A 16,593-nucleotide genomic window follows, 5' to 3' on the forward strand; every position below is an offset into this window, starting at 1 on the left:
AAGGGCCAGATGCTCTCCCAAGAAGGCAGAGTTTATATCCAGCTTTATGAATCTTGGTTTTTACTTTGGGGAAAAGTTGACCTCAAGCTTCCCTCAACTGCTCCTTATTTGAGGTCCTGGAAAAGCTGAGAGCATGCAACAGTGTTTACAAGCAGTTCAATATGTATGAAAGAAAACATCAGTGATTGTCTGCCAGAGGAAACCATCGGGATCAAAGCCCAGTTGCTAGAGTTGCAACACCCAAACTAGTTTCTAGAGAGCAACATGTAGGTTATTTCCTGTGTAAAACTGGTGAGAAAGTGGAAAAATCCATGTGAGTGACAGGTGTTGACAGCAAGACAGGAGAGTGAGTCTGCAGTGCCTGGTCATGCCTGTAGTGCTGAGCGCTTGGCTTTGCCCAGCACTGGCACTGCACCATGCCCAGGAGCAAAGCCAGTCCCACAACACCATGCCTATGCCTGAGCCATGCTGAGGCCAGGAGACCTGCATTCCTCTGGGAATGGGCTGCTGCTGGGGGCTGCTGGTGGGCTGCTGCTGTTTTCAAAGTCTGCCAGAGGTGAGGAGCAAGAAACCATCACAAACTTTACAAGGTTTTTCTCTTCCTAACTTTACAGTGATATAAACAAAGACACAAAAACCTTAAAATCTTAACTTAAATGAAGCATATGAAACAAGCCAGCCTGGAAGCATGCATGTCTGATCTGCCTCAGAGTTACTAAAATCAAAGAAAAAACATAACAAAACCACACACCTTTTTACCCCATTTGTAGGCAAAAAAGAAACCCAAATATACTGGACACATACTCAAGCTTTTGCCCTTTTACACATTTTGCATATATCTAAAAGACAGCACAGTATTTATAAATACTGTGTGGGGGATCTTAAGGAGTGCTTAGTGTTTGTCTAACTCTGCTCCCATTGACACGAGCCAGCATTTCATCATTGATTTCAAGTACATTTTAGACACTTAACTCCAGTAGTTAATCGTATTCACATCCAAGGCTTAATGTCAGTGTATTTGGGAAGAGATACAAGCCTGGTTATATATTCATTTATTTAGTTTTTCACTGACAAAAAGCCGAGGTCTTATTTCAAGCCAATATTGTTGCTTTTACAAGTATGGAACACAATGCTTTTACCAGCAAGATGCTATGCCTCGAAGAAAAATAGCTTTATTTGACATCCTATCTATTCATGGGTCATTAGCTGCCTTACGTTTTTAAATGCTTCAAAACCAATGCAGAGTACAAATGCAATAGAGTTTGACGTGTTTACCAGGAAAGAAAAAGGAAGGAGAATAGCAGGGAAATTCCTACTGTCAATATTTAGAAGCAGATTATGCCTTCTATGTACCTTCTGTGGGCATTTTACTTGACACTGTCTTTTCTGAAGGGTCATGGCTCAACAGGACACATTCACTTATCATTGTGCCTGTCACTAAGCGACCATCAGCAGCCTACCCTCACACTGACCTACATTGAGGGGTGCAGCTTCTTTTCATGTGACAACAAGAGAACTAATTAATCCTGATAACTGAGGAATCTCCTCCCATGGGGAAAGGGTGGTTTTTTCGGACGCTTTTTATTTGTTATGGAAGGCTTATTAGATGCATGTGAAAGTCAGTCAATGGGGTTGCTTAATTAATGAGCAAACATTAATTTAGCTTGCAAAAGTAGCCATTCTAAGTAAAGTAAGGGGAGGACAAATATTTTTTAATGAAAGCAGAGAGCAATCTGTGATTTTCAAGGGAATAAAAAAAGAAAGCTTTCTTCCATTAACTTCTGCCCCACAAAAAAAAGCTGATGCTCTTCCAAATTAAGTAAATAAAAATATGAATTATCTGATAACCAAAAACCCCTCTGATCACAAGTCATGAAAAAAGAGAAAATAAAATAAATTAACATGCATGTATTTTTCCAATATGATATGTGTCCAGTTCTAGAGACAAATCAGTAACCATGCACGCATGATGAACCTTCCAATGATTTCTGCTAATTCTCGGATTCTCTTAAAAATGATGGATTGGCTGAACTTGAAATTAGGACCATGACATGGGTTATTATTCCCATTCCAATTTTCCCAGTTTCTACTTTTAAATTTCTTTTTATACACAGAGAATTTCTGCTACATTTGACTAAAGAAAGGAAATCCAAAAGTTAGCTTTAAGACTAAGTTAAAAAAATTACAATATTAGAAGTTATTATAAATTTCCTTGAAGTTAACAGGTTTGATGACTTTCTAACATCTTTTCCATAATTTGGGGCTGTGACTGTCTTCCAGCCGCTCCTGTTATCCTCAACATGTTGACTAATCTTTTTTTCACCTGCACAATGAGAGGTTAAGGAGAATGATCAGTTTATCTTTGCAGCTTCAGTGTGTACAAAGAATCTGACCTTCTGGGTTTAAAGTGCCATCTGTGGGCAATAAAGTTATCCATCATGAAGTAATTGTTTCAGTCACTCTTGGATTTGCACATGTTTTACCCCTCGTGAAACATAACTGCGCCTTTGAGGGTTTTACCATCAAATATAATTTCCTCCTGATTCAAACATTCAGCAAAAATGTACTCTGCAGAGGACACTCCTGCACCGGAAGGAGAGGGCAGGTTATTTCTTAACAGGGTTTCCACCTCTCTGCGCTGCTTAAAACATCAGTCATTCAGTTCAGATGCAGCCCAGGACTTAACTTTTGCTTCTGAGCACTTCCCTATGAATCATTCCACTGAAGGGAATGGGAATACCCACATATGTACAACTAATAAGCAATTGCAAAATCCAGACAAAATGCAAAGGAACACGACAGTACCCAGTGGGTTGACCTTCACTGAGTCTCCAGTGAAAATGAGCTGACTCTGCCTTGCAGCAGCACCTTAACCAGAACATGGACACTAGCTAACCTCAAATGGAGTATATGGCTTTACTCCATCCTGTAGGAAATCTGGGATATCGTAGTTTTCTTTATTTCAGAGCTATTCTTGACAAGCTATGGTATTACCATTTCTTTAAAATGTTCTTCAATCCATTCTGTAAGTAAATTTACCTTTTTTTTTTTTTTTGTCTAACAGTTGTACCTACCCATAATAATTGCAATTACATTATTACACCAATTCACTCTATTAAAGAAGAAAAAGGTACATACAGAGAAGAAAAACTCATGGTCAACTCTTAAGAGCCATGTAAAGTTTCAATTTACATCTGATTATATGAAGAAGTATAGACCAACAGGTCCTTCTAGTTTAATCAACACTGAATCTCTCTTCAGCACTAGTACTTGCATTTAGAAAGGCAGGAGAACTTTTAGGGAGAGTTGTCTTAAAACTTGTGTGGTGAATGGAAAAGAAAATTTTATTTTCCTGTTCGATGTGTAACTGTCTGGCCTGGTCCTGCTGCAGGACTAGAGGGAGAAAGGAGCACCCTGGATAATGAAGCTTTCTGATTGTGTGAGTGCTGGTGGCTAGGAAGAGCTACTGCTGGAAGAAGACACTCTTCTATCCCCACAGCATCAATAGCCCCCATCTCATCTGTCGCCTGGGTTTCTGATGCTCAGGCACAGGCAAAGAAGGCAGGACAGCCTGGTTTCCTGCTCCTAGGGGTAAAAGCACCCTCTCCATTGCCTGTGCTTAGAAACAGTCTCCTGAAAAGACCTACAGTGCCAAACCATGAGCCACCCTGTGGTATCTCCAGGTCTTTCAGATGCCATCTAAGTCCCCATTCTAAAGGAAACCTCACAGTCATCTAATTTCACAGCATTTCTCTGAAGTAAATTCAAACTTCACACCTGAAGCCCACAGAAGAGAAACTAGGGCAGCTTAACTGCGACAGAGCAAGGAGTTGTGACTTTGTCCCAAGCTGACATTGACAATGGTCCAGATGAGCAAACTCATGATCTGAAGCAGCAAAATGTAACCACTATTTCTATTGAAGCAGAAATTTGCAGGTCAGTTAAGAGCCATGGGGATTTACAAGTGTTAATAGATACAGGTCCCTGGACTCAGAGGTAGTTTTGTACTTCTTTCCTATTGGTTCCTGTGCAAAGAGAGGCACCATGTGTGCTGGTTCACAGCTGGCAGACAGAAACACCCTCAGGGTAGAAGCAACAGCTCAAGCTGTATCTCTCCTTAACAGAGCCATCACTTGTACATATCCCTGTGGTATCTGAAACTTTCCTCTCTTTTGCATTCAAGACCAAGAAAACTATTGGATGCTATTTACTTACTAAGTGCACATAGAGGCACAAAAATTATCCATTCATTGGTTCATCCCTTTCAGGTCCTAAAGAGGCATTCCATTCATCTAGTCTGATGTTTTGCAACATGTGCCAAGTGATTTCTGAATCAAATGCTTACGTTTGATCAATCTCAATTATAATGTAAGAATTTAAAGTACTTATTAGGACATAACAGCCAGCCAAAAAAAAAAAAAGATAGGTTAGTGGATGGCAAAGCTGGGCTGCTCTATGATACACACCATAGCAGAGTCTGAAGAGGATACGGTTGGTAACAGTAGATTAAATGAGTTCTGGGCAGACGAAAAGCCTTGACCATGACTCTGTGCTGTGGAACTAAAATCAGTGAGCAGGGAAAATGGATGTGCAAGTGCCCAAAAGAGGCCTTCACAGGCATAGAAAGGTATTTGAACAAGTGTGTCCCTTTCTTTTTAGTTCTAGATCTCAGAGCAAGTTATAATCTACTTACTCTCTGTATGCATTTGCTGTTCCTGATGATTATGCACACTGATGTAGGATTAAATGTTATAGAGCCAAAGCAAAACATCCAGTTGCTAAAAACCATGCAATAGGTCTGTTCTTCACTAACACTCATGAGAGTACACACTGCTATGCCAATATGGCCAATAGCTGCAAATACAAACAAATATGTATTTCCCCAATAACTGCTAAACGTTTTCCCAGCGCTTACCCTACTTAGGCCAGATTGCTTTTACAGAAGTGTGTGGTGAAGTCTTTCTAGCAAAGAGCAGGGAGGGGTTGTTCATTTAAAAATTTAGATGTAGAAATTAAACAAACTGAAACCTCAGCTGGTTATTTGACATAAATCTCATTCCAGTTACTACCAATTGAAATTATTGACATTTCCCATCATACCTGGGCAACCAAGGCCATGCAGTTCCATGTTTTGCGCCCCACAAGACCCACTTGAAGGCCCTTGCTTCACCAGCTCATCAGAAGTTTGTGCCTTGCTTGCCCTAAACTCACCAGGTAACTTCCATGCATGAGCATAGGCACTTTATATAATGCCAATGAAAAATAAATTTCAATATTTAACAGACAAATATGTGAGAGAAAATAATTTTGGTTTCCTGTTGTATCCATCAAGTTCTAAGATCTCTAAAAATATAGGATCTGAAATGAGCATCTTGGCCAATATCTAGCCTGATGAAAGTGCTCATTTCATCAGCTTTATAAGGAGGACATATTTACAGAGAAGAAATAAAACCAGCCACAACTACAAACTTTTTCTTTCCCACTGAGCACATGGAATTGAAAATGGATATCCAAATGCACAGTCTGACACCTCCATTATGACCCCTTGTGGGACCACTTTGGTAAACCACACCAGGAAGGCAAAACACACACATACATGCGATGTGCGTTGAGACAAGAAGAGAAATACCACAGTTGTGCCCCCCTTAGTCTGGTCTTCACTCCAATGGAGTAAATGATCATCTTAAAAACAAGGCAGGTCAGCTAAGGCTGGTAACACGAGAGCTAGCAACACTTTCACAGCCACATTCGGCGCAAATCCATGTGACTCTCATACCCTTCCACCTTGACGTGCCTGTCCTGGCCCTGCATGGAGATCCTGCTCAGGCCATTCAGATGAGAAGTGGCTGTGACTCCGTCATCTGCCCAGCCGAAGGGATGCCATGCGATCAGCCAGTGGCACTCACCCAGGAGTGTCATTTCGTGCCTCCCCACACGATTCAGCCTGTGCTGCTCGCATAGTGTAGAGAGCCCCACCCAGACTATGCCTGTGAGTCACCAGACCTACCTACTGACTTGTGTCAGCAACCACAGTGCCTATGCTCCAATTCCACCGTGACAGATCCTAGCACATAACGGCCAGCTCAATATTCTTCAGAAAAGTTTATCCCATTAATAAGTGAGTAGAAAAGTATTGATATGGTATAAAGAGAAAGCAAGTACACTAAAACTGACACAAAACCAATTTAGAAATCCTAGGCATTTAGAGTAAAGGTGTATATTTTCTTGGCCAAAGTAAATTTCTTTACCAGTTTGACACTTAAAATTTGTAACAGATTAACTGGCAGGACAAATGAAGCAATTTAATAGGACTGAATTGGAAGACTTTCATAAAGACAGGCAAACTGCCTACCTGGCAGTAATCTACCTGCTCGGCCAGCAACACAGGCCTGTCAAATTCATCTGGGGCTGTAGTAATCACTAAACTGTTAGAACAGAAACAAATTAGGAACTATGTAAAAGAAAATGTAAAGCAAAGTTGAAGGAGTTACGCGTTGCTGAAGGCTGCTGATTATTATTTCCATTGTTACAGCTGAACCGTCCTGTAGTGTTTCAAGACAAAAAGTCAGGAACCAACTTTCCATCCACCCCACTTAAACCTACAAAGCAGAGCTAGTAAAGCCCCTGGGTTTAAAACAAGAGCAAGTAAATAATGCAGCACAACAATTTAAAATAGAGAGGTGAGAAGAACTGGAACAGTCTGCACAGAGGAGTCCCTTGCAATGGGTTAGGAGCAAAACCCACTTTGCTGCTAAATGACATCTAAAGCACCCAGTCTCAGGAGGTAGATGCACGTGCAGAAATCTTCTGGCAAGATTGCCTATGGCTCAATTACACTGGGAAATTATAATCATTCATACTTATAAAATAGATTAGGATGATTGTCAATTGCAGCACTGCATGAGACAAAGAAAGGTGCCCCGAACACTTTCAGTGCAACAGAACAAAAAAGTTCTGTCTTATATAGTTTAGTGTGATTTATTTGCACTAGGTAATATCCGCTTGCATAAACATAGACAACAACTAAATTTTACTTTCCTTGACCCTCAATCCCATGGTTTCTTATGAAATACTATTGGGTTTTAGATCATACTACCAAAAAAAAAAAAATCCCCTCTTAAGAATTTTATCAGATAACTGCTTCCTGCAAGGCTCCATGAACCTTTCCTGAAGATGAGATGCTGGACACCACTAAAGACATGACACGAAGCTAAAAAAGCCCTTGTCTGATCCAGGATGGCAACTCTCACGCTTCTGTTAACATTGGTCTGTGGTGATCCTGATGAGAGGTTTTTCCATAGAGGAATGACAATGGGAACAAAAGGGGTGAATTCCTTCACTCTGTGTCAAGGAAGTATCCCACAGGAAGGACGCTTAAGTGAACTATGTGAAATTGTGAAATTCCTCTCATGAAATGCCCTCACACTCATCTCTTTTTGCTCCCCACGCACTAAGCAGGGGGTCTGTTCCCAGAGCACAGGCTTCCTGAGAGAACATCTGAGGAGCAGAGACATCTGCTCACAGGTCCCTGGCTCTCAAGGACCACTGTGTCCTGCCTGCTGCACCATGGCTTCCAGCCATGGAGTGGGAATAGTGGCACCACAGCATCTTCAACCTACTGAAATCCTAGAAGGAGCTGCCCTCTAGCCCCTTGCCCATCCTTCAGCTGCTCCAACAACAAAGAGAGCCTTGTTTCACGGCCATAACTCCAAAAGAAGGAATACAATTTAAAAAGAAGTTGTTTTGCACAAGTGCTTAGTGCCACATACCTGTGACTGCTGGAAAAGCAGCCCCACCACCCAGAAAAGTCATGCCAAGAGAAATTGGTGTCAACAACACCTCACTGAATTATGCTCTAAATACGTTACAGGGGTGACTTAACATTGTGGATATGGATTTCGGTAATGAAAAATCAACTGTCTTTTGAGGGGAAAACAACAGAGAGAGTAAAACCAGCTCAGCATGAACAGGAACTTTTGCTTCAGCATTAACACAAGACAAACCAAAGTCTGAGAAAGATGATAATATTGCACAAACATCTGTAATGGTCTTGAATACACTGATGCACCACATCAAGCTAAATCATCCTCCTCTTCATCTTTAGTCTGGCACATCTCCACTCACTGCGCCACACAAAAAACACCCCAAATGCAAACATGACTTAATGCAAAAGAAACAGTCATCCACATTCCCTGTCCAATTTTCTCCATACATCTCAATGGCTCAAGACTTAAGTTTGAGACAAAAGTACCTCTGAAATCTATAGGTTCAAATCTCTTTGCCCTCACTGTTGGTTTCTCGATCTGTTAGCACTTTGCTTAGCTCCATCATTCTGCTGGTCACAAAGGCATGATATTATGCCATGCTCGGCTTTGGAGACAGCACTAATGACTGCATTTTCACTTTTCCAGCTCCTGCTTGCACCCTAGTTCTTTCTTTTAAGCATCAGGATTTATGCAATACTGATCTCCAACCATAGGAGAATGAAACTGAACATCTGCATCTCAGTAAGAGAAAAAGGTGTGGGCACCTTCCTGACAATCACTAGACCAATTTTAGGATAAGCAGTTCCCCATGATGCATCAAGAAGTCAGACCATTCACAGCTGAGGATGCTTGGGAATGTTTGCTTCCCAGCGGCAGGAATACATGCAGTGAGGGTGCACCACAAGGGCAAAGACAGAAGAGCCTGGTTCTGTCTGTGGGTAGAATTCATGCACAAATATGCACAGGAATGTTTCTCTACATTCTCACAAATATTGGTAGAGGGGGAAAAAAGAGATTACTGGGGGCAGGGATGAGATCTAAAGATGAAGCATGTCTTTTGAGGGAGCGGTTTGCTTCGTAAAGGTCTCACACCAACAGGAGAGACTTGTCTCCAAGAGCAGAGGTGACTGTGATTGGGCATTTCATGCAAAACCTACTCTTGCAGCAGTCTTGCTTTCCATTCCCTCTGGGCCTGCAGCAGGAAGTCCCAAACACTGACTCTGGGGGATTCAAAGGAACAATGTTGCTGCTGAAGTCCCACCACAGCCCCTCTGCACACTTCTGAAACACTGAACCTTAGCCCTCAACTACTTCTGCTGAGCTTCTTCCTTTCCCAATCTCAGTCAGACATGAAAACTAGCAAGCTGATAAACAGTGTGCTGGAAGTTTCCAAACCACATGAAAGTGTAAGGACTTATCAACCGTCCTGTATATCTGGACAATTTCCTTTTGTCCTATACACCCACACAGAGTGGAAGGCTACTGGTTTCAGTCTTTGAAGCATCTGACAAAAAATAGACAGCTTGTTTGTTATTGTTTGGATGCAAAAAAAAAAAAAACCCAACACCACCAAAAAAACCTCTCAAATCTCCTCAAAGGCAAATTTTTAGGGTTCTAAATATATTGGGTGCTTCTGGATATGAAGATCTTTACTACAGCACAGGCCAAATCCAAGTTCATCCAACACAAAGTGTAAATCTAGGAGATGATACCCAGCCCAAAGGAGTTGCTCTGGATTTAACCAACTGTAACATAATGAAATCTAGCTTTGTGTGGAGCACATGGGCAAAACACCTGTCTGGTGAAACACCAGTTGGCTGTGTAAGTGATTTTCTTTAACTGTGCCAGGAAGTTTGATGCTTTAACCCCATACATGCCATACATGTTTGGTTTTTTTTTTAAATCTCTGTTATATAGCAGTGCCTAACTCTTCTCCTTTATGTGAATACAGTTTGGAATTTTTTAGCGAGCTCCGTTTCTATGAAGGTCCAGAAGAAGTGCGAAGCCAGATTTTCTCAACTTTGTGAATAACTCCAGCCCTTATCCCAAACTGGACCATTCCATCTGTGTCATTGCTTCAGCAAGTACTCAAATCAAATTGAAACCTTAACATACGAACTTCCATATGAACAGCACTTTCAGAGAAGTCAGGTTAGTTATTGCAAGAAATTAACCTCAGCACTGATTAGATTGACCTGGAATTTCTTTCTTCACTTTTTCCAGCTGGCCATGAAGCTGAAAAGTCCACTGGGGATTTTGATGTTGTAGTTGCAACTGAAATAACTGAGATCATACAGTGCTGTTCACAGATAAGACTGTAATAGAGACTACCACCTTCTAACTGCAAATTGTGAGGTTCCACTTCTGTGTGGAAAGCTGGAAATACAGTTTATGTTTCTAGAAACATGGCACTTAAGCCTTGATCCAGGCTGCAAAGTCTGATGTTTTCAGGGTTTAAACACAGTCCTTCACAATCCCAAATGCTACCGATTAAAATTATAGTAATACTATATTAATAATTATAATTACAGTAATAAAGTTGAGGACTGGGAGATTGAACTTAATAGAGCAACCACATATTCATGTTGACCGTTATGTATACAGTCATTAGCAAGCATATGCAATACAATGTGGGGACTAAATAATTGTAAGATATAAAGAAAACATGTGAGTTCTATACAAAACCCAGAAAAAAGTATTGTTCTTTCCCAAGGTAACCAAACTATGTGTGTGCACAAGAGAGCTGAAGTGCCCAACACTCACATGTCAAATGAATTTAATTTCCTTAATCTCATTTTTCAAATGGGTACTCTCAAAGCCTGTAGGCTGCATGTTGCTTTGGGGAATTTTAAATTATTAAGTAGACTTATATGGGCTGAAAGACCTCCTTCTGTCTCCTCCTTGTGGAGGTCCTTTTAGGTTCTTTCTGAACCGCTGGCTATTTCTGAGAATCTCCCCTAGAACTTGTCAGTAAATGGAAGCTCAGCAGGCACCTGCAGAGACTGAATTACAAGAGAGCACCAGTGATGAATTGAATTTCATCAAGAGCACTGGAAATGGAAAGTGCTGGGCAGCCTGAGTAAGAAATGCAGGTAAATAAGCAGTGAAGGAGGGTGAAAGGGGAGGAAAAGCACAGAGAGATGTATGGTACAAAACATCCCACCACTTCAAAACAACTTTCAAACTCTCCATGCAAACACAACTATGGAGAGTTCTTCTAGTGGCCCAGAAGAAGCATGATCAACCTATTTGAGACGTTCAAACAAAGCTGAGCAAGAATGCTCCTCTAGAAAACAAACAAACAAACAAAAGAAAAAACCCAAGAAAGCCAATGAGTCTGAAAACACTTAAATTCTGATTTGAGCTCAATCTCTTGTGGGGAGGATATGAATTTCCAGCAAAATGGTTGTAAGGGCACCCAGACAAACTAGAGAAGAAACTTTCCAATGCCTACAGCACATGAGCTGGCCATCGAGATGTTTGTCCCCAGTACCCAGAGCCCCAGGTTGTCCCCTAAGCGAGCCAAGCTTTTCCCGATGGAATTGGCGTAGGGTGCACATGAACAGGAAGGTGAACCAGGGTCTTTCTCACAGCCTCCGGCTCACAGAGTCCACCCTCTCCCTGGGCAGTGGGCTTGCCATGATCTGCACAATGGAAAACCTTTCCGACAGGAAAGAGGAAGCCAGTCCCCTAGCGGAGCTGGTCACTGCAGGAGCCCATGTAGGAGCAGGACGCCGAAGTTCAGACTCAAGCTGTGAAGGAAGCCTGGCAAGGATCTGAATCCCCATTTCCTGTATCCAGAGTGGGTGTCCCATGCCTGTGCCTATTTCATCTTGGGCATAAGAACCTCCTAGGCAGAGACAAAATAATGTAGGGAAATTAGCACTTTCCTGGGGAAAGGAAAGAGGAAAAAAAAAATGTAGAAGAATACCTATGTATCTGTATCAAAGCTGATGAATCAGCACTTCCCGAGCAGGAAAACGTCTTGTCGGAGCGGCCCCGCCAGCTCTCCTCCCGGGCAGCCTCAGGCAGCGGGACCGCTCCCGTGGGCTCGGCGGCGCGGAGCAGACCGAGCCCCCGGCCACTCGCTCCGGGCAGCGCGGCCGGCCGGGCGCGCCGCTGACCGCAGGAACGCCAGCCTCGACGGCTGTCCCGCGGGGAGCTCGGCTTTTCGCTTCCCCACGCGGGGTTTGTTCTCGCTCCTTGCCGGCCGCCGGCGTCTTGCTGCCCAGCGCCGTCCCCGCGGGAGCGGCCGTGGCCGTGCGCGCTGCCCCGGGCGCGGACAGGCTGCGGGAGACGGTCCGCCCCTCTCCGCGGGCATCCCCGCAGGTCAGCGGCCCTGCCGAGCGATGAGCACACGCGGGACCGGCCTTCGCCCGGCCACCACGCACCCCTGCTCTCAGGTGACCAGCCACACAACGCTGGGACGCACTGCCCACCGCGGCGCTCCGGCCCACGGGGACTGGCTCTTGGCTCAAAGCAAAATAAAACTCGGTTAAGAACATCAAATCTGCAATGATCCATCCCCATCACTGCGGGATGCAGGCACCGGAGAGCAGCTCCATCCCACTCTCCAGTAAGACCCGGCAGCCAGCCCCGCACGGAGCGCCACCGATGCTCCGCCGACCTGCTCGGGCGGGAGGCAGCAGAACCTCGATTTTTGCCAAGAAAAGGTACACCTTTGCCGCTTCACGGGCAGAGCTGGGACACTCGAAACCAAAGTGCGGAGGAAAGAAGCGTGCCCTGCAGCCAGGACATGCTCTCGTTCCGTGATGCACCGGCTGGGACAACTCCCGATGATGTACGGCGGTCCCCTGTGCCCGGGAGAGGCTGGCCTCCACGCCACCACTGCCTTGCTGGAGGAGGAGAGGCACCACGGCTCCGGGGAGCTGCTCCCGGGACATGCCGATGGGGATCCGAAGCATAACGACAGCTCGGGAATGCGGCGTTTCTCCGCTCCCTGGAAAGCAGGGATCGCTTCCCCGGCCCTGCCCAGAGGAAAGGGGCGAAGGAGAGGCAGGTGCCCGCCGGCTCCAGCCGACAAGCGGGGCGCGGCGGCACCGGTCAGGGGCGCGGGAGGCGCAGCCGACGAGGCGCATCACTGGGGACCCGTCGCGGAGAGCTCGGCGCAGAACGGGGTCTGACCGGGGCAGCGCGTACCAGCGGTCCCTTACCTGCGAGCAGGAGGGCGACTCCCAGCAGCACGGTCCCTGAGAGCAGCTGGCGGGGCATGGTCCTGCCTGCGGGAACGCAGGGCTTTTTCCCTGCCGACGGCGGCGAGGCAGGGGCAGAGACGCCGGCTGGGCTCCGACGTGCTCTCCTCGGTCCCGGGCGCTTCCCGCGGTGGAAAAGATAACAGCAAAGCTAGGCGCGGAATCCGCATCCAGCAGCCCCCGAGACCTACCCGCCCGGCCCGGCTCGGCCCGGCCCGACCTGCGGAAACGGAGAATCCGCTGCGGGCCGCCCTGCCAGCTTCACCTCCCGCGGGCATCAGATACTCGCCAGCCCCAGCCTCGCTGATTTATAACTTCTCCACCCCTCGCCGCGCACCCCTCCGCCCCCCCGCCCACATCCTCCGCCGGGAGCACGCCCTCCCCGGGACGCGTCCCCCGCCCGCCCGTCGGCGGGCATGGTGTCGCTGCCCCGCGGGTCTCCCGGTCCCCGCCGCCTCCGGCCCCCAGGGACCGGGCCGTGCCGTCCCGCTGGAGCCCGGGTCTGGGCTGCTTCCAGCCGCCGCGGCCGCAGCTCGGCCGGGGCGGGCAGCGGGACTCGTCCCTCGCACGTCGTCAGGTTCTCCTCGGGAGGGCGCGAAGCGGACTTGCGATTCCTGGACCAAATGCCGTGCCGTGGGGTCCCGGTCCTGCGGAGACTGTCTCCTGCTCCGCAGGAAAACCTTGACAGCGCCGCGTCCCGCCACCGGCTGCCGAGCCGGGCGCCAGGTGGGGCGGGGGCCATTCACAGCCGTTCCCCGGCCGCCCGGCGCGATGCTCGGAGCGCCTAAAGCGCTGCCCGTGCCCCAGGGACCCGGCGCTCCGCTCCCCGCCTTCCTTGGGGAGAGAAAGCCTCGGGACAGACCGCTCTGTGCGGGGCCTGACCCAGACCAGCACGGGTCCCCAGCCAGCAGCACTGAGAGCGCTCAGAGCAAGGAAGCCAGGAAGGGGCAGCACTGGCTAAGGATGCTTAGGGAATCTGCCCTGCCAGCTCCCCTGCTGGCCTTCACTGACTCTGTAACATTCAGGGAAGTGCTAGAAATATATTTCTCTCCCCTATGCACATACCTCACGTTTCCCATACATGTTTTATTTTGTGAAAGATCTACAGAGAGCCCATGACAGCAAAACTCAAGCCCCGTGTTTCCACTTTTTCCCTGTGTAGCCAGAGAAAGGCTGTTGCGTGAGTCAGGTCTTCAGTTTGACCCACTGTGGCCCTTCCTATATTTTTATGCTATGAAACAAGTCACAAGAGTGTCTGCATGGGGCAGGTAAATGTGATCATCCCCCTCTTACAGAGAAGGAAACGGAGGCGCATAGAGAGGTTAGGCAGCTAGTCCAAGGTCATAGGAAGCTGGTGACAGGAGACACAAATAGAACTCAGACCTCCCGTGTCCCACCAGACCATCCTGTGCAAGAAAAAAAGTAAGAAGTTGATGTTGTTTTTAACTTGAGAACTGTTTAGCTTTAAAGTTTAAAGTCTGTGAGAATATTTCCTGCACGCGTCTGTTCGACTCCTATTCATAAATTACGCCCTAAGCTACAAATTTAAGTCTGCATTTTCCAATCTTCCTGCCCCCAGCTGAGACCTTGAAAATAAAATAGCTATGGATACCTTCCCCCTCAGCTGCTCACACCATGGGGGGAAGAACCCAGAGGTTTCTTTCCCGAAGAGGATGACTCACACGAAGTCACCTCCTCCACTGGAGGGGATAGCAGCTGGGAAAACAGTCAGCCAGGGAGGACAGGCCAACAAGAACTAGGACACTGAGCATCCTGACAGCTTAGACCCCCTAGGAGCAAGGGCTCCCCTATGGAAGGACCTCAGGGAACAGTTTGTGCCTGCCTTTGGCCAAGCCAGTGCTGAGTACGTGCTGAGTCTGAGATGATGCAAACCCAATCACAGGCTCACAGCCGTGCCACACCAGTTCCTCCCCGTCTTCTTCACACCTCCTACATCACAGCTGCATTCAGTCATGGCCCTCCAAAGACCACATTTTTTTGGCAAGCCATAGCTTCTCCCTTCTCCAACAGATGTCATCAGTTCACGATCCAGTCTAGTGGCTGAGGACCAGGGAGGCTAAACCTGAAGATCTGCTCCTAATCTCTTTTCACTCTTTTCTATGTTAGGGTCAGGGAGAGATGAGATGTGGAGCTTGTAGAATGGAAAGACCCTAGCAGATAGATATGGGGAAGAAAGAAGAAGCAGATATTCCCATTAAGCAGAAGGAAGGTATTGTAGGAAGCCTGTGCCTGGAACTGGACAGTCTAAACACCTACATTGGAACATCTGGACAGATGGAAAATGCCTATGTGAAGGGGAGGGCTGCGTGGAATGTACTTGACTTGTTTTGTGTGTATGTGTGTGTGCATGTACTACTGCCATGCAATTTGCAACATCCAGTAGGATGCAAACTACCTTTGAAGAGGAGTTTAGGTGCTGTGGCTGGACAAACACTAAGGAGACAGCCATAGATCTGTCCCAGGCAAAAGTCTATCCTGCAGGCAATATGATTTCTTCATACCAGAGTCTTAGGCCTTGATTTGATCCTAAGTAGTGGGTGGCGTATGTGAGGCCAATTTTATCATTGGAATTCAACCATTACTCACTGAGGCAAACAGCTCTGGTACAAGCACATCTCACAGCAGAGCAGGGGATCGTGGAGAATGGGGCGAGTTTCTAGAACCAGGGGAAACCCAAGAGAGGCTCACATGGAACCGGCAGCTTGCACAAGAGAGGCTGAGTCAGCATAGGACAGAGTCAGGAGCTCCCTGGGGAGCACGAGCCTGAATCTGGAGACATTCCACTCAGCTGGAAGCTGGCTAATGTCTTAGGCTTCAAGGAGGGCAAGAAGGATGACCCTGATAACTGCAGGTCTGTCAGGTTCTGCTGGAGAGCACCACCACAGAAAATGTCAGCGGCAAGCTGAATATGAGTCTGCAGTGTGACTCAGATTAGTGACTTTTACCAGTTAGTCCTGGCAGCCAGGAGGTCAGACATATCCTGGGAGGGTGTCAGGCACAGCATCACCAGCCAACCAAGGGAGGGGATTGTCCTACTCTGCTCTGCACTGGTGGGTCTCACCTCAAGTGCTGTGAGCAGATCTGAGTGACAACAAGGACATTAAACTATTACAGTATGTTCAGAGGAATGGGATCCAGATTGTGAATGGCCCCAAGAGCAAGACTTAGGAGGAGGAGCTCAATTGCTTGTTTGCTCAGCCTGGAGAAGAGGAGAGTGAGGGGAGACTTCATAGTGGTCTATAGCTTCCCTACAAGGTGAAGAGGAGGGGCAGGAGCTTTTATCTTCTTTCTGGTGACCAATAATAGGCCAATAATGGGAACACCACAAAGCTGTGTCAGGACGGGTTTAGGTTGCATATTAGGAAAAGATTATTCACCCAGAGTGTGACGGGCACTGAAACAGCTTCCCCACCACACCAAGGCTGTCAGAGTTAAAGTGTTTCGACGATGCTCTCAGGCATATGATGTTATTCTTGGGATGTCCTGTGCAGGGCCAGGAGTTGGACTTGATGATTCTTGTGAGTCTCTTCCAACTCAGAATATTCTATGCTTTTATGTTTCTATGAATAATGGATACATAACAGTTGTTATGT

General features: G+C 46.6%; 1 protein-coding gene across 1 annotated transcript in view; it reads right to left on the reverse strand.

The window, feature by feature from the left end:
- Positions 1–13,269, reverse strand: part of FLT1 (fms related receptor tyrosine kinase 1) — a 110,668-nt gene extending 97,399 nt beyond the window's left edge. Inside the window, exon 1 of the mRNA XM_038138267.1 lies at positions 12,941–13,269. Within this exon, the coding sequence (XP_037994195.1) occupies positions 12,941–12,998 (58 nt within the window). The 5' untranslated portion in view covers positions 12,999–13,269. The remainder of the gene's footprint in view (positions 1–12,940) is intronic.
- Positions 13,270–16,593: the final 3,324 nt, after the last annotated feature.

This window comes from Motacilla alba, chromosome 1, assembly GCF_015832195.1.
Source record: "Motacilla alba alba isolate MOTALB_02 chromosome 1, Motacilla_alba_V1.0_pri, whole genome shotgun sequence".
NCBI lineage: Eukaryota > Metazoa > Chordata > Aves > Passeriformes > Motacillidae > Motacilla > Motacilla alba.